General features: G+C 32.8%; 1 protein-coding gene across 3 annotated transcripts in view; it reads right to left on the bottom strand.

Moving 5' to 3' along the window:
- LOC116413233 (visual system homeobox 2-like) overlaps positions 1-17,879 on the bottom strand; it is a 153,165-nt gene that overhangs the window by 112,144 nt on the left and 23,142 nt on the right. For all 3 annotated transcript variants that reach the window (XM_052894713.1, XM_052894714.1, XM_052894715.1), the window contains exon 2: positions 9,235-9,288. In XM_052894713.1, the coding sequence (XP_052750673.1) occupies positions 9,235-9,288 (54 nt within the window). The remainder of the gene's footprint in view (positions 1-9,234; positions 9,289-17,879) is intronic.

Below are 17,879 nucleotides of genomic sequence, written 5' to 3'. Positions count from 1 at the left end.
TCAAGTTTTCCATTATATTATCAAAAAAGCAAATAAAAATTATTGCCTTTCATAATTACTGACATTGTCTTATTATCTTTCTTATAGGATCGACAAACATTGCTTTAATGAATAACCAATTGCATGATTTCATTAACAATACAACTTAATTGTGTGTTTGTGAGACGACGCTACTTCGTATGAGATAGGATAACGATGTATTTACGCAATAAACATGTCCAAAACTTAATTACTGGTATTGTTCTTGTGATTATTTGCCGGTGGGGCGGAGGGGGTGGTCGGAGAAGGGCAACTGGGGCCTACTTACGTCATACTCGGGTAATGTTTGTTTAATTACGAGTATACCTCTACATGGTAGTTGGTTTTAATAATCGCTATTGTTAAGTCTGCCTGTTAATTGTAACATGATAATCATTCGGTATTATTAGTCTGTACATTGGTGTTTGTATGTTTTGTTATAATTTTGAATAAACTGAAACATTGTAAGTAATTAGATTAAACTCTTAGATTACTCTTAGTTGTAGCTGTCATATTCAACTAACATATAGCTTTATATGTACATTAAAATAATACTTTATATATTTATCCACCTGCCTAATTAGAGTACCAGTGTGTCAGTTGTACAATATATATTATATTCTCATTTCTATTTTAAACTATCAGAATATGAAAATTAATTATATCTTTATAAGTTACTTTGAGATCAGTTTGTTCCTTTGGATATCAAACTTATGTCAACATTATCATATCTATAGCGCCAAACAATTATATATATTCTTTATTGCACTAAAACATACATTAACAACAATAAATTAATAACAATGTTAGCAAAGGCGAACTTATCAACACAATTGATAGAGATTTCTATTCTTTTATTTATATAATATTAGCTTTTACACGTGACTTCATCCGTGTTTCCGAGTTATGTTTACTAACCAGGATAAAAAGTAGACCGTACCTTTCTTTATTACATAAACTACGTACCAAATTTCATAGTGATAACTTAAGCCGTTAAGGCGCTTTAAGGTAACAAACAAAAGGGTAAAGAGGAATAACACCTGAGTCCTCAGGAATAGCAACGTATAGTCCATGGTACTGCTCATGCCTATAGGTGACGGTTACCACATTCCATCAGGTGGACCGTTAGCTTGTTTGCAATTATAAAATGCATAAAAAAAAAAAAAAACAAATAAATTCACTTATTCTTAGCGCTTTAACGTTTTAACTAATTTAGGGATTTTGAAATCTCGTATATACATAGAAACTTTATGTAATGAAGAAGGATATATGCTATTTTTTATTGAACATATCCTGGTCATGCGAACGTAGTCATGAGTAAAAACCACAAACTTTTTTTCTAGATTTTTTTTTAAATTTTATAACTATTTTATATAATACATATTTAAGGTTTATGCTCACTTTTATACTTTATCCCAGTAGCAAATACCTACTACTTATTATTCTCATCTTCGTGTATAATATAGTATATTTTATATATGTGTAAGTATATTTGTTATTTATAATATTTATTGTTTATATATGTAAAGTACCGCATTCGTGTCATTTGTGACACTTCTCTAAGGTTGACTGGGAGAGAATGCTTTTAGTATAAAGTTCGCCTTGTACACATATATGTACTAATGAATAAATAAATAAGGTGATAATTCCTAATGTAATATTAAGTAATGAGGTGATGAAAGTACACCCCCATAAGTAATGGTACATACTATATTTTAGTCGACTAAACACCGTGACTTGTTTAGTGGAGACGCGCAACGAAGGGACGGCGGACGGGTACGAGATCGCCACCTCGGGGACATAGGAAAATGATTTTTGGGGCGAAAATACCCTCAAGGCTCGTTACTCGCTTTTCGCCATTTTTTGAAAACGATATTGTTGTCGCCCTAGACTAGGGGAGTGTAATGATGTAAGGATATACTTAAGCCCGCGTTACACAGTCCAATTTGCCGTCTAAATGTAGTTTTAATGATTTTATTACAGTAAGAGCTGGAAAAGGAGATGAGGCCTTATTTAATTTTCTCATTACTGTAATGAAAAATAAAATTTTCACTTGATAAATTTAGCGAATAAAATGTTTGAAAATTGAATTGAAATTTTTTATTTAACATACACTGTAAAGTACTAATACAAAAGTAATTACTGTTTGTTTATCTGTAAAGTTATATTTTCAATTATATTTTCTGTTATTCCTGTCCACAGTCGACTAGTATATAACGTCATATGATGTTAAGTCCGCCATTTACATACACTTTCTAGGTGTATTAAAGTTTAATAAATAAATAAAGTTAATGTTACGTCGCAAGTACCTTTTGTTAGATTATTAAATATTTAATTATTTTGAATTATATCAGTGATAATATCATTGAAATTTTTAAATTTATTTTATAAATACTTGTATAATGCTACTGTAAATGTATGTAGGAAACAAGGCGATAGTTAATAATTTATTAACACAGTAGTTGTCACTTATGTCGCTATGTAGCACATTATTCTACATATTTATTTTAACCTATAACAATATTACCCTTCAAAGAAAAATTTCGTTAACAGTTTAGACACAATAAAAACGTGTGCCACAGCTTGTGTTCAGAGCCGACACAATTATATTTTTTCAACGGCTAAACACCCCTCGATGCGTTCGTGAGAGATAATTTATAAAGCAGAACAATATACATTTCATTAAATGCACACGCTTCATTAAATATGGAAAAGATAACGCTCGTTTTCTTAAACTGCTCGAACTGAAATAAAGCTGTTTCTATCCAAGTTTTTTTATGCAACTTAGAATAGCAAACAAGCTGACGGCCCACCTGATGAAAAATGGTAACCGTCACCTATAGACATGAACAGTACCATGGACGTAATAGAGTATACTATGTCGTCCATAATATCCTTCATATATTGACTTTCCTGAAAATTAAACTGTTATGCTTTTATACCTTGTAATTTCATTGCCATATTCTACCCTTTAAACCGAAACACAGCCTTGCAAACAACTGATTGACGCCAGAAACAGGAATGGGACAGAGATATCTAAATAGACGGCTATTTAGGATTTTAAATACTTATAAGTAAGTACAGATCATAATTATAAGAATTTATTATTATCAAAATAGATTTCTTCATGTTTACACAACATACGTACATACAATACATACAACGTATAGTAAAAATGCACTTGGCACAAAAATATTTTTAAAAATATTTCAAATGTTTATATGGATAAATATTTACTCGAATGAATGAAATTCATTTTTTAAATATGATTATTTTGCAAAGTTTATCGTACAAAATATAAAATAATATGTATTTCATTCTTTAATGAACAGTTCTGCAATTTAGACAAGAACTTTTGAATAGCTGATATAATGATTTCATGATTTAATGATTTCGAGTACCTATTGAAAAAATATTGTAAAATATATAAGCAAATCTATACCTAACCTGTGTATACAAAGTCTGTTTGTTTCCACATATTACGACTCAAATTAGACGCTGTATGAGGATAAAGAAATTCAATACAGAATTCACTTCATAGGGGTTGGTTTCAGTGAAAATAACAATGAAAAATTTGCCCCAAACTCGAAAGGAAGTGCACGCAGGCAGGCACCGACGCGTGAAAATATAATGGTTGGGTAATATTACAGTTTTCCTTGAATTGAGGAAGGAGGGGGGAGGGGAGGAGGTGTTTCGGGGGGGGAGGTATAGGGCGGGGCCGCGTCCGCACTGGACAGTGTAACTGCCACTTAAGTAATCGAATATTGGCTGCTTCTTCCGTTATACCTATCCTTATTCTCTTTATATGTATATAAAGTCCTTAAAATTTAATTAATAACTATTATAATGCACAATAAATAAATCTAGATTACAAGATATCTATAGATAGGTACAATGTTATAATGAATTATACTTTCATCCACTATAATTCTGAATCTTTTGGTATAAAATAGATAAAGATTGCCATTCTAAATAGTATATTTTTCTAGGAGATACTATTTGCTAAGATTGGGCAATATTTATATATTTTAGGTACAATACCTGTATACTAGTCCAATAACAAATATATTAAAAGTCTGTCATACAAAAAAAATATTGGATAACAGATTTTTATCATATTCGAAAATAAATATCCGAACGATATGTGCGATATTATAATGGGTGATTACCTTTTTCTGCTTAATCACTAATCAATGTAGAAAGGAACCCAATATATAAATATCGGATCGATAACCATTTTACTCATGCCTACGTTTACGTAGAGTTAGTTCATAAATAAAATTTTAAAATCAACGACGGTTGAAAAACTATCTCAATTTACACAATACGAAAGACGACTATTTAAAATCCGAAGCATTTCCCGAGCCATGAGTCGACTTGCGACATAACAATAATATTTTACGATTAGAACAAGACCACCCCATCCCCACCTTCCCCCTTAACGTCTACTCAACCCACCACCTTTAGGGCCACTGATCGTATAATGAATTAAGTACCGATAGAACAACTAATTTCTTCGGAGCTACGAGCGAGGAAATATAAACCTTATTACCTCAGCATCAAGTCTTCACTGATTTGCTTGTTACATTTGCAAAATATCAAAGCGAAGTGAAAGCATTAGCAATTATAATAGCTACTGTCCTATAAGTGCCTGCTCATTACCTAGCGTTCAAGATGTCCTTTATCGATTAATTGATCATGATGCTGGTGTAAGCACGTAAAGTAAAATTTGTATTTTGAAATGTGGAGATGAGAGTAATGTTGAATTACAGTAGGTAGTTAATACTGACAAAGTTAATTTGACTTATTTTTATTTACAGAGTATTGAATACTAGTTTCTACTTTTTACTAGTAGAATTTGGGGAAAATGATCGAATCTTTTATATAATTAGAAGTCGATCACAAATCAGCTTGATTAAAGATGACAGATTCTTTCTACGCAAATCAACTATTAATCAAGCATCGGACTGCAATTTTTTTTACTATTGAAAGGGTCTTGCGATTGGTCAAAATCTCACCTGATGAAAAGCGATGATGTGTCTAAGTTGGGGCTCATGAGCTCACAAATAGCCTATTCACATTTGACTTAAATTGGTGCAGATTATATTTAAATGAAAAAACATAAGTAGGGTGAGTTCGACGCTTTGGCCGTGTACATTATGAAGGACAAATAGTACCTACCCAATCGTAGACTATAGATATAAAGAATGCTACCGTATGGTGTCATAACATACGAGTTTGTGCAGCAGCGTATACATCTCATACGCTGCAATTACTGAGAACTAAGGTGCTATGCGGTTTAAAGATTGGATACGACTAGCGATATAATACTTCAAAACAAAATAAACAAGTACTGTGTGGTATTGGCGTTTTGCGATAAAAATGTGTAAGAAATAAATATAATTTAAGATCATGCTCATTTTTTTTAAGAAAGTTACCATTTACTTTTAAATTAAGAGATTCCAATTCGCAAAACATCACACACTATTCGCCGAAATCCGATACTCTCACAATTAGTGGCATGTTTACACAACACTTACCACATTTGTTACGCGTTCATCAGTTCTCACGTTGGAAGTGACTGCTCGAGTTTCTAATATCCTCAATGTTCCTAATTTAATGGAATTGTTGTATGATATCAAAATCTATTCTTGATACTTTAACGTAGTATCTATTGCTATTATTCGATGTATCCCGTGACTTTCCCCACGTGAAATAGAATATAAAATAGCTTGTTGGGATATAACCTATTTATGTAGGTATTATTTCTTTATTTAACTCTTTATTATACTTATTTATTATACAATGACAATTAGAAATATCAATTGAAATATAAATCAAGTAGCGTAAAGTAGAGATCAAAATATGGATATAAAGACACAAAAAGGATCTTATAGCCAAGGAAATTTCTTATAGATAATCCCTGATTAATGAAGAACAGATAGAAGTCGTCTCTTAGTAACTTTTTACGATAGGAAAGGAAGGGATTGTATATTCTATGCTAGGACCACACGACCATAATAATAATTATTATGTTGTATGATAATTAACATTTTGTCAATCACAACACCCTGTATCGCTTGGTGTAAATATTTGAGTAATTAGATTAAGAACGGTAGCAGTTATTCGACACCAAATAACACCCGAGACGCAACACAGTCACAGACGACCACAAAATTAATAATAATACACTTTGTGTTGTTACAAGCTGTCGGCACTTAACGTGTGTCATACGATCCGAATCACAGTCGACACCGGTTACACTAATATACACTCTATTAGCTTGTAATAGTGGCTATGCAAGACATTACTTTGATGAGGCGGCAAAAGTGACAGATTTAAACGTGTAACAGCCTGAAAACATAGTTTTACTAAAAATGTTTAGTGAAATTGAGAAGGTTGTTCATTGGCGGCAAGTTAATAACTTCTTGTCGCCTGTCAAAGTTGATTTCATACATGCTCACGAGGTGGAACTAAACAGACGTAAAAACGGAACTGTTGATGTTTTTTGTGTAAATAAAGAACATGATAAAAAAGTGTCTTTAAGAGAGTGTATCTATTTTAGATATAGGTGCAAGTGTATGAGCATTAATTTATTTATATGCTTTTGTATATTCACTTATAATGTAGATATTAGATTATAACAAAAATGTACACAGCCGGATTTATCCCTTAAATGTTTTTTTTTTCCAGTCAATTTTGAAAATCCGACAGAAAAAAGTATCTATAGGATTAGCATTTCTATGAACATATATAAAAATCATATTGCAGTCTTAACAATGTATTAACGAATTGGTTTTGACATTAAATGTTATTCAGTAAATCCGAAAATTCTCTAATAGTAGATATTTACTCGTAAAACACGTATTAAAACTACTGTTGAGGTTTTTCCAATAGTCTACTGCATATGGTAATTCAAAAGAGGGGTAAAGAGGTTTCTTCAGGACGGGCAACCTAGTGTTGCAGGCGTTCATAGGCTACTGTGACCACTTACCATCATGGGCCGTAAGCTTGTTTGCCATTTCAGTGATATAAACAAAATGTAACAAATGTTGTAAGGTTTGCTTATAGTGGAATATAGGGAATGTAATTGGTAGCAGTACCTAAATAAAGATGAGTAGATAAGCTGGTGATAATAGATAATGTATCAACGACCTATTTAACATATTGTGTACTGAGACTATATTGCAAGATGCAAGCAATATGTATTTATATTGTGAGTCTTATTATATAATAAAGTTTCGATTAGGTCATGTACCATTGTGGTCGAATTCACCTTCTCGAATTACAATCACCCTAATTTTTAAATTAAAAATGGCGGCAATTAAACAATACGTAAACGGCCATCTCAGTCAATGTCATTGTTTTAGAAACAATAAAACAGCGCGGCCATGATGGCGAAATGTCAAATCTGCTCACGAATTCCTCCCCGCGGCGTTTCAAATATGGAATTCCCGCGTAGAAATGGCGGCGAAGGTAATTTTTACAAATGGCTGCCGGGCGGGGAGTCAGTCAGGTGGTTTGTTTTCTGCGGAGCGCTTTTCATAGCCTGCTAGGGTTGCAAAACACATTAGGGCTTGCCACTACAACAACGTAAGCCACTTTCATCAGACTCGAGTCACATAACTATAGCAACCATCGTGGCCTATCGACACCTATATCGTCACAACATAACGAGTGACGTAATTAAGCACGCCAACCCAGTTATATATCTGTGTCTCGACCTCTATAATTTGCATTTAACAGGATATTTTCTAAAACCTCACGTCCTAAGCAAATTTTCTACGATCAATCGAGAAGGTTTCATACCAAGCGGCAGGTAATAAAGTTCCGACCGTAGCTATATAGGTAGAGGGTTGAACTTCCGATAGCTAATATATCGCTATATGATTTATGGTTTTGGTTGGGTCGAGCGGCTGCGCGGTGACGTTTGGTGTTTGGCGGATTCATTACTGAAACAAAGGCGGGGGTGAGTGTAGCGGGGTGCAACTAGAGTTGAGGGGGGATGGAGGCACACGAGGGATATCTCCCCGCGTGATTCCCACATCCACCTTCTAGCCACTTTCCTAAATCACTAGCAAAATAACGTGTTGTAACGTAGGAAATGCGCTTCAAAGGTGTTCAATTTTAGCTAAACGAAAGCGTCGGTTAAGTACCTACTCATATATTTACGTGTAAACTAATTTTAGAAAAACAAATATCAACATGGTTATTTTTTGTATAGCTATACAAAATACAAAAGGTAAGTACATCCAAAACTCTTATTAACAGAACATGCAAGGTTTGATTGAAATAAACTAAAGGCGTGATCAAAATGAAAGTATTTGTCATGTTTTACAGAACAAGAAAATAGAGGTACTTACTTTCATAATTTTGTTATTTAATAAAGCTAACATACTCAGATTTTTAGTTGTACGCAATAAAATTATGTACTTACATTGTTGTCAGTATACATTAGGTATTAAAAAACAATCAAGTGATGTAAATTATTGGGTTTGCACAGAAAACAGCAAATCAGTTAATCAATATGTTTAGGTAGATACCAAATATCAATAGCCACTAAATGATCATTTGTGACAATAGTTATTTCTAGCATTATACTAAGTACTTAAAGACATAATATTAAAAACTTTGTATAGCTATCTATATTAAAATACAATTATTTAATTAGCTTTTTGGAAAGACCAGAAAGAAGCACATAAAACTTGAAGAACACTAGTAGCAAAAAAAGGTATGTTGATTAAGCGTCAATAAGTATTATTTATTGAATCCCATTAATTGTGAACTGATTAAGAACATATCGTTATTAAAATAAATGTGGCAACATTATTTTATATATTAACATTCCGATCTCTTTTTACTGCAACGAATTAAAAGAGTAACGTGACTCCATAGTCTACTAACTTGTATTTAGGTAAATAATAAAAATCCGGATTTCTTTACTAATAAAAAAACTACCTATATGTGAAAGTTGGTGAAGATGTTTGTTAGGTACCTATACAATTTCTTTCTAATCCGATTGATTAGAATGAAATTTGTATTCAATAAATATTAGGTACAAACATATAGATAGAGATGGGTCCATGGTTCCTATAATACATCCTAACATAACTAAAGATCTTAATCTATTTCATGCGAAAAAAACTATTCTTTTGTAATGACACCAAACTCTGCATGATTATTAAAAACAAAAACGTTATAAAGAGTTCAACTGACCTGTAAGATGCGGCTGTGAGGTGGGACTGTAGGGTGACTTGATTTGCGGGAATCCTGTGGACAAAGAATTACATTAATTAAGCGACAACAATTAAGTACGTTTCCTAAAGGAATTCCAATTTAAAACTCCTCGCTGCTTGGCGTGATTTAAGCTGCTCTCACCGAAACCAGCGCGCAGGCGTTTCTCACAATGGCCGACTTGAAATCGCTCTTTATTTTATTTATAACAATAGCCATGTATAAAATTTACATATAATGTAGAGAAAACATATATAAGTCGATCTTGATATTATTATATTTTAAATATAATGTGTAATTATGAAACTTTTAAGAATAAAATCATTGTTTATGAGCCAGTAATAATTATGTTGTATATTAGTAGGCAATAACATGAAACAATTATATTAGTTGAGTTGCGAAATTTAAACTAACTTAAATAGCTAATTCTTGTAATCATTTGCATTTTATTTTGATGTGATTAAACACTACTTAATTTTACTACAAATTTTTTAGTTTATTGGTTATGACTGACTGTAAGTACTTTAAAACTATTTAATTAAAAAACAAGATCTAATAAATATATGAGTTATAGTAAATCAATATTTGTTTGGATAATATCTGTAAAATGTCCAAACGATTGAAGTCTATTGTAAGTCCTATTGAATTTTTTTTTATACCACTGAGGTGGCAAACAAGCATACGGCCCACCTAATGGTAAGTGGTTACCGTAGCCAATTATAAGAAAAATAATATTAATTATTATAAATAAATATTTGGCTATTTTGGAACATAAAGCCTATATACGTAATTATTATAAAATATATTTGACGCTTAAAATAATTGCTAAGTTTGAGAATAGCCTTATAGGTAGTAGCGAGCCCTGACTGCAGAGAGATCCATCCGGGAAATGTAAGGCAGCCCGCATCTCGAGCTATCGTTAGGTAGTTTATGTTTTATCTAGAAACTGTGATGGAGCCTGTGATGCTTATTAAATTTTAGAAAATTAATAGGTTTAAAAATTTATCTTCTGGTAGTTTAACCCAACGGGATTTGAACCCACACCCCTTTGCAATCCATGCCCGATGATGTAATTGGAGTATTCCTAATTACATCACAGGATTACAGTTAGTCGGCAAATTTATCACTTGTGAAGAACCTAACTATTTTCATTTTTTTTAAGATTTATATGTTCACAAAAATCCGTATACCCACGTACATTATTGCAAACTATTAAAAAAAAATACTTAAAAATAAACAGAGAGCAACAACAAGCTTCATACTGTATTAGATGAACAAACAAACCAACAATACGTCTTAGTGAATAGCTATTGAAAAGGGAAAACAAAAAAATAAAAGCTTGTAAAAATCGAATAGGGACAAATCAAATCAAATTTCGCGAACGATAGACAATAAAGCAAGACAATTGGTGAAACCTGAGGACTGAGCGGCTGGCGAGATACCGGTGAAACGTCTACAAGTACGGCAAATTGGGTCGACAAGCTGGATACGAGTTGATTTATAAATTTGCAGAAGTTTATGTACCTATAAAAGTAAATCAGATTTTTACATAGTCGACACAGATGGGGTAACTTTTGATTTTGCAATGAGTTAACATTACACACTAAAATAATTAGGTACGCAACTTGCGTACATACATACAAGCAGTATTTTGCTAATTTTTTTAAACTAATTTGTTTTTTAAATTTCGAATTAGAATTTCAAATTAAAGCCAAGGAGAGAGCAGAGGTAAAACACAAGTTTAATTAAAATAACTAATACGATACACGAATTAAGGTTAATTATTATAAGTAGTCGTTGTACCTAATAAAATTTTTAAATTACATTATTTTTTATTTGCTTTAAAGTTTTCAATAAGAGTAACTGTTAAATGGCAAACAGGTTTCTCCAGAACAATAATATACCAATACCAGAATCATTAAAAATGCCCATTTAATTTAATCAAATATATTGTAGAAATTTCTTTATACCAATATCTATTAGAGAAAACGCGTCAGCTTTATTTCTTCAAACTGCAAAACGAAGTCGGCTGCAATAAGTACAATTGTAACAATATTAAGAAAAGAGGCCACACAATGGGAGTTAAACGTTTCCTCAATTATGTGGAGTGTAAGATAAATAAATAAATTGCAATACATTGCCGGCGCCCATTGTTGTGGTACGGAAACGAAGGTAGCGTGTTCCATTCCGTAGAGACATTTGTATGAGTGTACATGAGTATAGAAAGTTACATTCTTGTCCCAGTGTGACAGTATAATATGATACGGAAGCAATTTCATGCACTGCGCCTAACACTGCAACTGAACAAACATACGGATAAAAACATCCACAATTCCCTTTTAAACACAATCGTGTAATGTACAATGATGTAAGTAATAATTAGTGAATGTAAACTAAACTCTAAGAAATACATTGTATATTAATAGAGCGCTAATTATTTAAAAACTAGATTTTTAATTTTTATTTATTTGATTTCTTCTTAATAGAGATGAACAGGGAGAAAGGGATTGTTAGTAATACACCCTATCAGATCGATCTTCCCGTGGTCCCCCCTGAAAACCGTCGTGCTGAATTCAAGGTGTATTCACCACGATGGGCTAACTGACCTGCCTTTTCTTTCTCACCTATCATCCCTCACTGGTGTCTCGCCAGCGTATACCGTTAGCGCAGGCGGGGTTACCATTTCATTATCATCCATTAAAAAAAGAGATAGCAAAATCTACCTACGTTTTTTATTTATTATGAGTTTTTATATTTCGTTCGTGTTGTAATTTTGACAAATTTTCTCTTATTATTCGTTCACTGTTCGAATATATGGCATAGTATAAGAAAAAAGCTCCTACTTAAATTTCCGTACATAATAATTTAAGATTTTACGCCACTATAATCAAAACAAAATGAATATGAAATAGCACAGAAATAAACCTTATCGTTTACAAAAATCATTACCAAAACTATATTGGAATTAGCAAAAAATACTGCATAACAAATATTTGTTTAATTATTTATTTTTATTAATTTTCTATATAATATATTTTTGAAGTAACAAATCTATTGGTTTAGTAATTACTTTGTTAGTCAGATGTAGCTATATAGCTTACAGCATCAAGAGCTGTCTTAAAATAAATCGTTAAAAAAAGGTTACAATAGGTCGAGGTAAACAATACATAAAGAGGCTTACATACTAGCGCCGTACTCGAGCCAATCGGCATGATTGTCCCGACATGCGACAGTGGCCCACTTAACGCCGAGTCAAGCGTTCCGATTATTGGGAACATCTCCGTTGACACGATCATCTTTAATGACATGGAATTTAATGCTGATAATAATACTGTTTATTCAGCAAGATGAGATAACAGATAGCTAATTAATAAAATAAATATCAATAGTCACTTTTTGAAATGCGTTTCGTAAAAAAAATATTGTTTTATCGAAACATTAAATTGCTGTGGATAATAATGATGTGAACACACGCAATTTTTTTTTAAATACAGTGTGTGAAGAATAGTATGTGTAAATGAAATTATATTCTCATCATCATCCTGCCTTTATTCAAATTAGTTGTAGTTGGCGTTAATATATTTTCCTCTGCCAATCCTCTCTATTTGTAGTCTTTGCAGCAATAATTTATTTTCTTGTCATGTTATTCACTATCTCTTTTTTGTTTTTTTGTCTTTAAATAAAATTAATTATCACCTATTAAAATTCAAAATGTGTACAGGTACAGGTCTTCACATGTATTTTCACTTGTTTTTTCAACTTTCAAAGCTGTTCATAGATTCGAATATTCTTGAGTGGCAGATTCATACCAAACAATAATTATCCTCTAAATCATATGTCTTTCTTATACGTAATTAATTTAATTAAGTACTATGAAATATAAATAATTTAGTTATATCAATTAGATTTCGAGAGTTCATCAGAATTACTTTGTCTTCAACAAAATATTTATCTGTCAATTACACGTTGCTTATTGACACAAATTTATGGTGTATACACAAAAGAATATTACATTCTACTTTTTTAATAGATCAAAAGCATCCCATTATCAATTTGTATCAAATTACTTTCGTTTAATTAATAGAAACTTTATTGTAACGGATTTAATTCTACAGCCCCTCAATCAGGCTTGACAGGGCATGTCACGTAAATAAGACTTAACAAGGACTTGAATTCATAAAAGTAAAAATCACGATGAGAATAATTTTCCACGTTGATATGCCGACATTATTAATCGATTAACTCGAAGTTATTTCATCGAGGTACATGTAGATATTAAAGCTGTTAATGATTGTGTATTCTATTGTCTGTTTGCATGCCTATATAACGTTTATTAACGTCGTATACAATGTATATTTTTAAACGTGAGAATGTATGAAGTGTGTCGTTTATTAGGATAGTAATCAGTTAATTCGTGTCACGGTTCATTAGCGCGTTAGCACGGTGCTCGAGGCTCGAGCCAGGCAAATCGAGCGGCGCGCGCCGAGGCAGCCATATTTGTGGATACGTCACATTGTGATTCCTGACACGTCCGCGTGCCTCTCGTAACGGAGATCGCTTGTTGTTGCACGCGTTACATCTACTTAGCTTATTTTTATAACACTTTATAATACCTAATCGAAATTTAATGTTAATATAATTATAAAATAAATAACGATAATATAAGGTAGACATAATCATATATGTACCAGATATACGTGAGGTAATAGCCTCAGAATACAATAGGTGTGTCACCATTAATTTCATAAGAGCCGACTATAAGGACAAAGAACAATACTATAGAGTAATAAAAGATCCTACCTATAACTATTCTGGATTACAAGAAATTCTAATAATCATAATGAACCTGAATTGCTGTCGTGCTCCTGTGCAGGTTAAAGTGATCGAGTCACTAATGCTAGAGGTAACCTTTCAACTTTATTCTTCAAGAATAGAGATGTATGAGATATACATGTTACAGATAAAATCAAAGGGATAGTTTTGTTTATTATTTTCGTTGACCTGTGAAAATGAACATAAAACCACAAAATAAGTTTTTCTCTCTTAATTACAATGATTGATTACCTAGTATGTAACTATTTATATCTGTAGCAGGGATTATACTTGTAAGTGGATTCGTTCTAAAACAATGCTATTTGTAAATTTATAATCGCTCTGACAATAACGAACATTAGGGATCATCATTCATCATTTCAGTCACTATCCGTCCACTGCTGGACATAAGTTTCCCCCATAAACTGCCATTAATAACGGTCCTGAGCCACCTGCTTTTACTAACTTCCTGCAATGCAATTCAGGTCGTCACTCCATCTAGTGGGGGGTCGTCCTACACTGCGTTTGCCCGTGCGGGGTCGCCACTCAAGAACCTTTCTTCTCCATCGGTTGTTCGAGCTATATCGATTACTTGAACATTAGGAATACCATTCCAAATTTTAAAAACATTTTTATTTATTTATATAGCACATTAAAAAAAATGCCTAGTACTGAAGGCGGACTTAATTCTATATAGCATTGTGGAAAATCATACGACATTGACTTTTTTATTAAAATAGAATTGAGAATCTACTAATCGTTAGACACGCGTGTGATCGTTATGATGGTAAGTGATTATCGCCGTCCATGAGCACCCACAACACCAGAGAAATTGTAGATATGCTGCTGGCCTTTTTAAAATGATTATGCTTTTTTCTTGAAGATTACGGTATCGTAACGGTTCGGAAATACTGCTGCTGGAAGTTGATTCTTAAATATGGTTGTGTATGGAAGGAAGTGATATGAAATGTTGAACGTGGTGGGTTGTACGATGGCGAAAATCAGCATACATTCGATAAAACTCCTCTACGCAGTTTTAGTGGATCGAGTTGGATAGTAAGGCATAAGATAGGATATACCTGTCCCTATAACAAATTTAATTCAAAATTGTTCAGTAGTTTTATATTTCCTCCCTAGGTATATCTTTTTCCATCTCATATAGTATGTATAGCAAATTACATAGAGATTGGTTAATGCGCTATACAAACAAACTTACTTTCATATTTAGAATATTCATAAAGATTAATAAGATTATTTCATACTAGCGGCCCGTCCCGGCTTCGCACGGGTGGACATTTTTACATTTTAAAAAGTGGCCATTAAGGCTGCACACGCGACGGAAGCTTAAAAATGAAGCAACTTCTTCCGTTTTCCCAACATTTTCCTTCACTGTTCTGCTCCTATTGATCATAGCGTGGTGAAAAGTATACTATAACCTGTCCAGGAGTATGAAGAATAATTATACCAAGTTTCGTTTAAATCCGTCGAGTAGTTTTTGTTTCTATAACGAACATACAGACAGACAGACAAAAATTTTACTGATTGCATTTTTGGCATCAGTATCGATCACTAATCACCCCCTGATAGTTATTTTGGAAATATATTTCATGTACAGAATTGACCTCTCTACAGATTTATTATACGTGTATAGATTACCATATTGTCAGAAGTATAAGAGTAAGGTATTGTAGAGCTTTTCTTTTTATTTGCACTGGTTTGTTCACTTAGTCGCTACTTTCTATATCCTGAGAATGGAATAGACAGGCGATATGGACAGATAAAAAAATTACATTGCTATACATAAACCATTTAATGGATTTTAGTATTTAGCGATATGATTGCAATAAATTAATATTCAATCGACATGAGGGGTGAGTTAATTGAAGACAGATCTGTCAAACTGAACTTGTAATCCTGCAAGAATGCGTTGCATTCGTTGCCAACTAATGTCTCTGGAGCTCTACAATCGCTCGCAATTAACCCTCACTCGTTAAAGTTGCAAAGAAAACCGGGAAGAGAGCGAGGTCAGAGTATAATGGTAGTTCTAATACCGTGTAATGCGCGAAGCTATTTCAATTACCGGGACTGGTAGGTGGTTGCGTGCCCTTCGCATTTCGTCGGCTAATCCGGCAACAAAAGAGTTCTCATAATTCGAGATGCAGCTAAGTCGCGATCCTAATTGAAATTTTATTGCGGACACAAACTCTCTTAGGCGACAGACTAACCTATTTAAATATATATATTTTTTATTGCATTTCTTGTAAATTACATAGATAATACATTTAAAAATATTGTGAGCAAGAGTGGACTTATCTCTGACAAAGATCTCTTCCAGTCAACTCAATACAATGAGAAAGCATGAAAGCATGCTGACATATATTTAATATATTCTTCTTCTTCTTCTTCTCAGCCATTATTTGTCCACTGTTGAATACATGCCTCCCCCATAGACTGCCATAAGAAAGGATATGCAGTATTAGGGAATCCTAAATTATTATAATTTCTTTAGGATTAATTGTTAATTGCAGTGAAATTACAAGGTACAGAGGCATGACATTTTTATCCTTAGGAAAGGCAACACGTGAGACATACCATGGGCAATATATTTTACAATATTAGTGGTGCTTTTCATACACGTATCTATGGGCGATGGTTACCACTTTCCATTAGGTGAGCCGTCAGCTTGTTTGCTATTTGAAGTGTCATAAAAAAAGATTGGGATTTACTAAAATATTCACTAAATATTCATATCTGTAGCAGACAATAAAGAAGTGATTAATTTGTAATTAGTAGGGAAACTAAGAAGGTAGGTACTTCAATACAGCAATAGAGTGGCGCGTAAATTAATAACTGCAGGCAAAACACACTTATCTAAATAGAGAAAATTGGAATTTTTCCGTTAATAATATTTACATAGTATAGGTAATGCATAATTATGCCAACTGCCTAGTCTGCAACTAGTTTGTATTGTAATATTAAATAATCCAAAAGCCTTTTTTTATGGGTGATAATGATATGTCAACCTCGTCTGCGCTATCGGTATACATGGCGGGGCAGTGATAGGTGACTGATTAGGACGAAAGCAAGTCAGTTAGCCCATCCAATTCAACTAGAATTAGCCACGATAGTTTCCAGGGGAACCACGTGGAGGTCGACCTGACAGGGTATATTGTTAGTAACAGGGCTATTTGACCCCATTACTAACAATCCCTTTCCCCCCAATCCAAAAGGCTAGTCGAAGTAAATTTAGATAATAGTAGGTATGTTCATTAGTATATATTGTTAGTCATATAATCTGTGCAGTTCTTTGAAGGGAGCAATAAAAAATTTTCATTCATTTATTCATTTATCAAATGCAATCATAAAAAATACCTAATATATAGTGCTAACAAACACTGCGAAATATCAATTATGATTACATCTTATATGTAGTTAAAAAAATGTGATAATTCTTGCTTGTCTACAAAATTATAAGTATGGCCTACATTTTGCATAGTCATGTCTAATAATAGTGAATAAGCTCCTACTCAATGTCAATATTATATAGAACAATAGAGCCTACACAACAACCGTAACACTTCTACGAACACACAAAAAACTCTTCCCAATATAATTATGTTCAATAACATGTAAATTGTAACACAAAAAAGTGCTAATGATGGCTTGTATAGCAACACAATCTGATTTTGGCTACTAAACAAATATGAGGACTCTTTAGAAAAGTTCAAGCTAAAGGTGGCAGACACAAAGCGGCACTCAAGTATTTTTGAAACGCGCGACGCGTTTTGTTACAATAACGTGACAGTCGACGAAAT

This window comes from Galleria mellonella, unplaced genomic scaffold, assembly GCF_026898425.1.
Source record: "Galleria mellonella isolate WM207_F2 unplaced genomic scaffold, CSIRO_AGI_GalMel_v1 utg23, whole genome shotgun sequence".
In the NCBI taxonomy this organism is placed as follows: domain Eukaryota; kingdom Metazoa; phylum Arthropoda; class Insecta; order Lepidoptera; family Pyralidae; genus Galleria; species Galleria mellonella.
The sequence above is the reverse complement of the archived record's forward strand: the minus strand, read 5'-3'. Positions and strand labels throughout refer to the sequence as shown.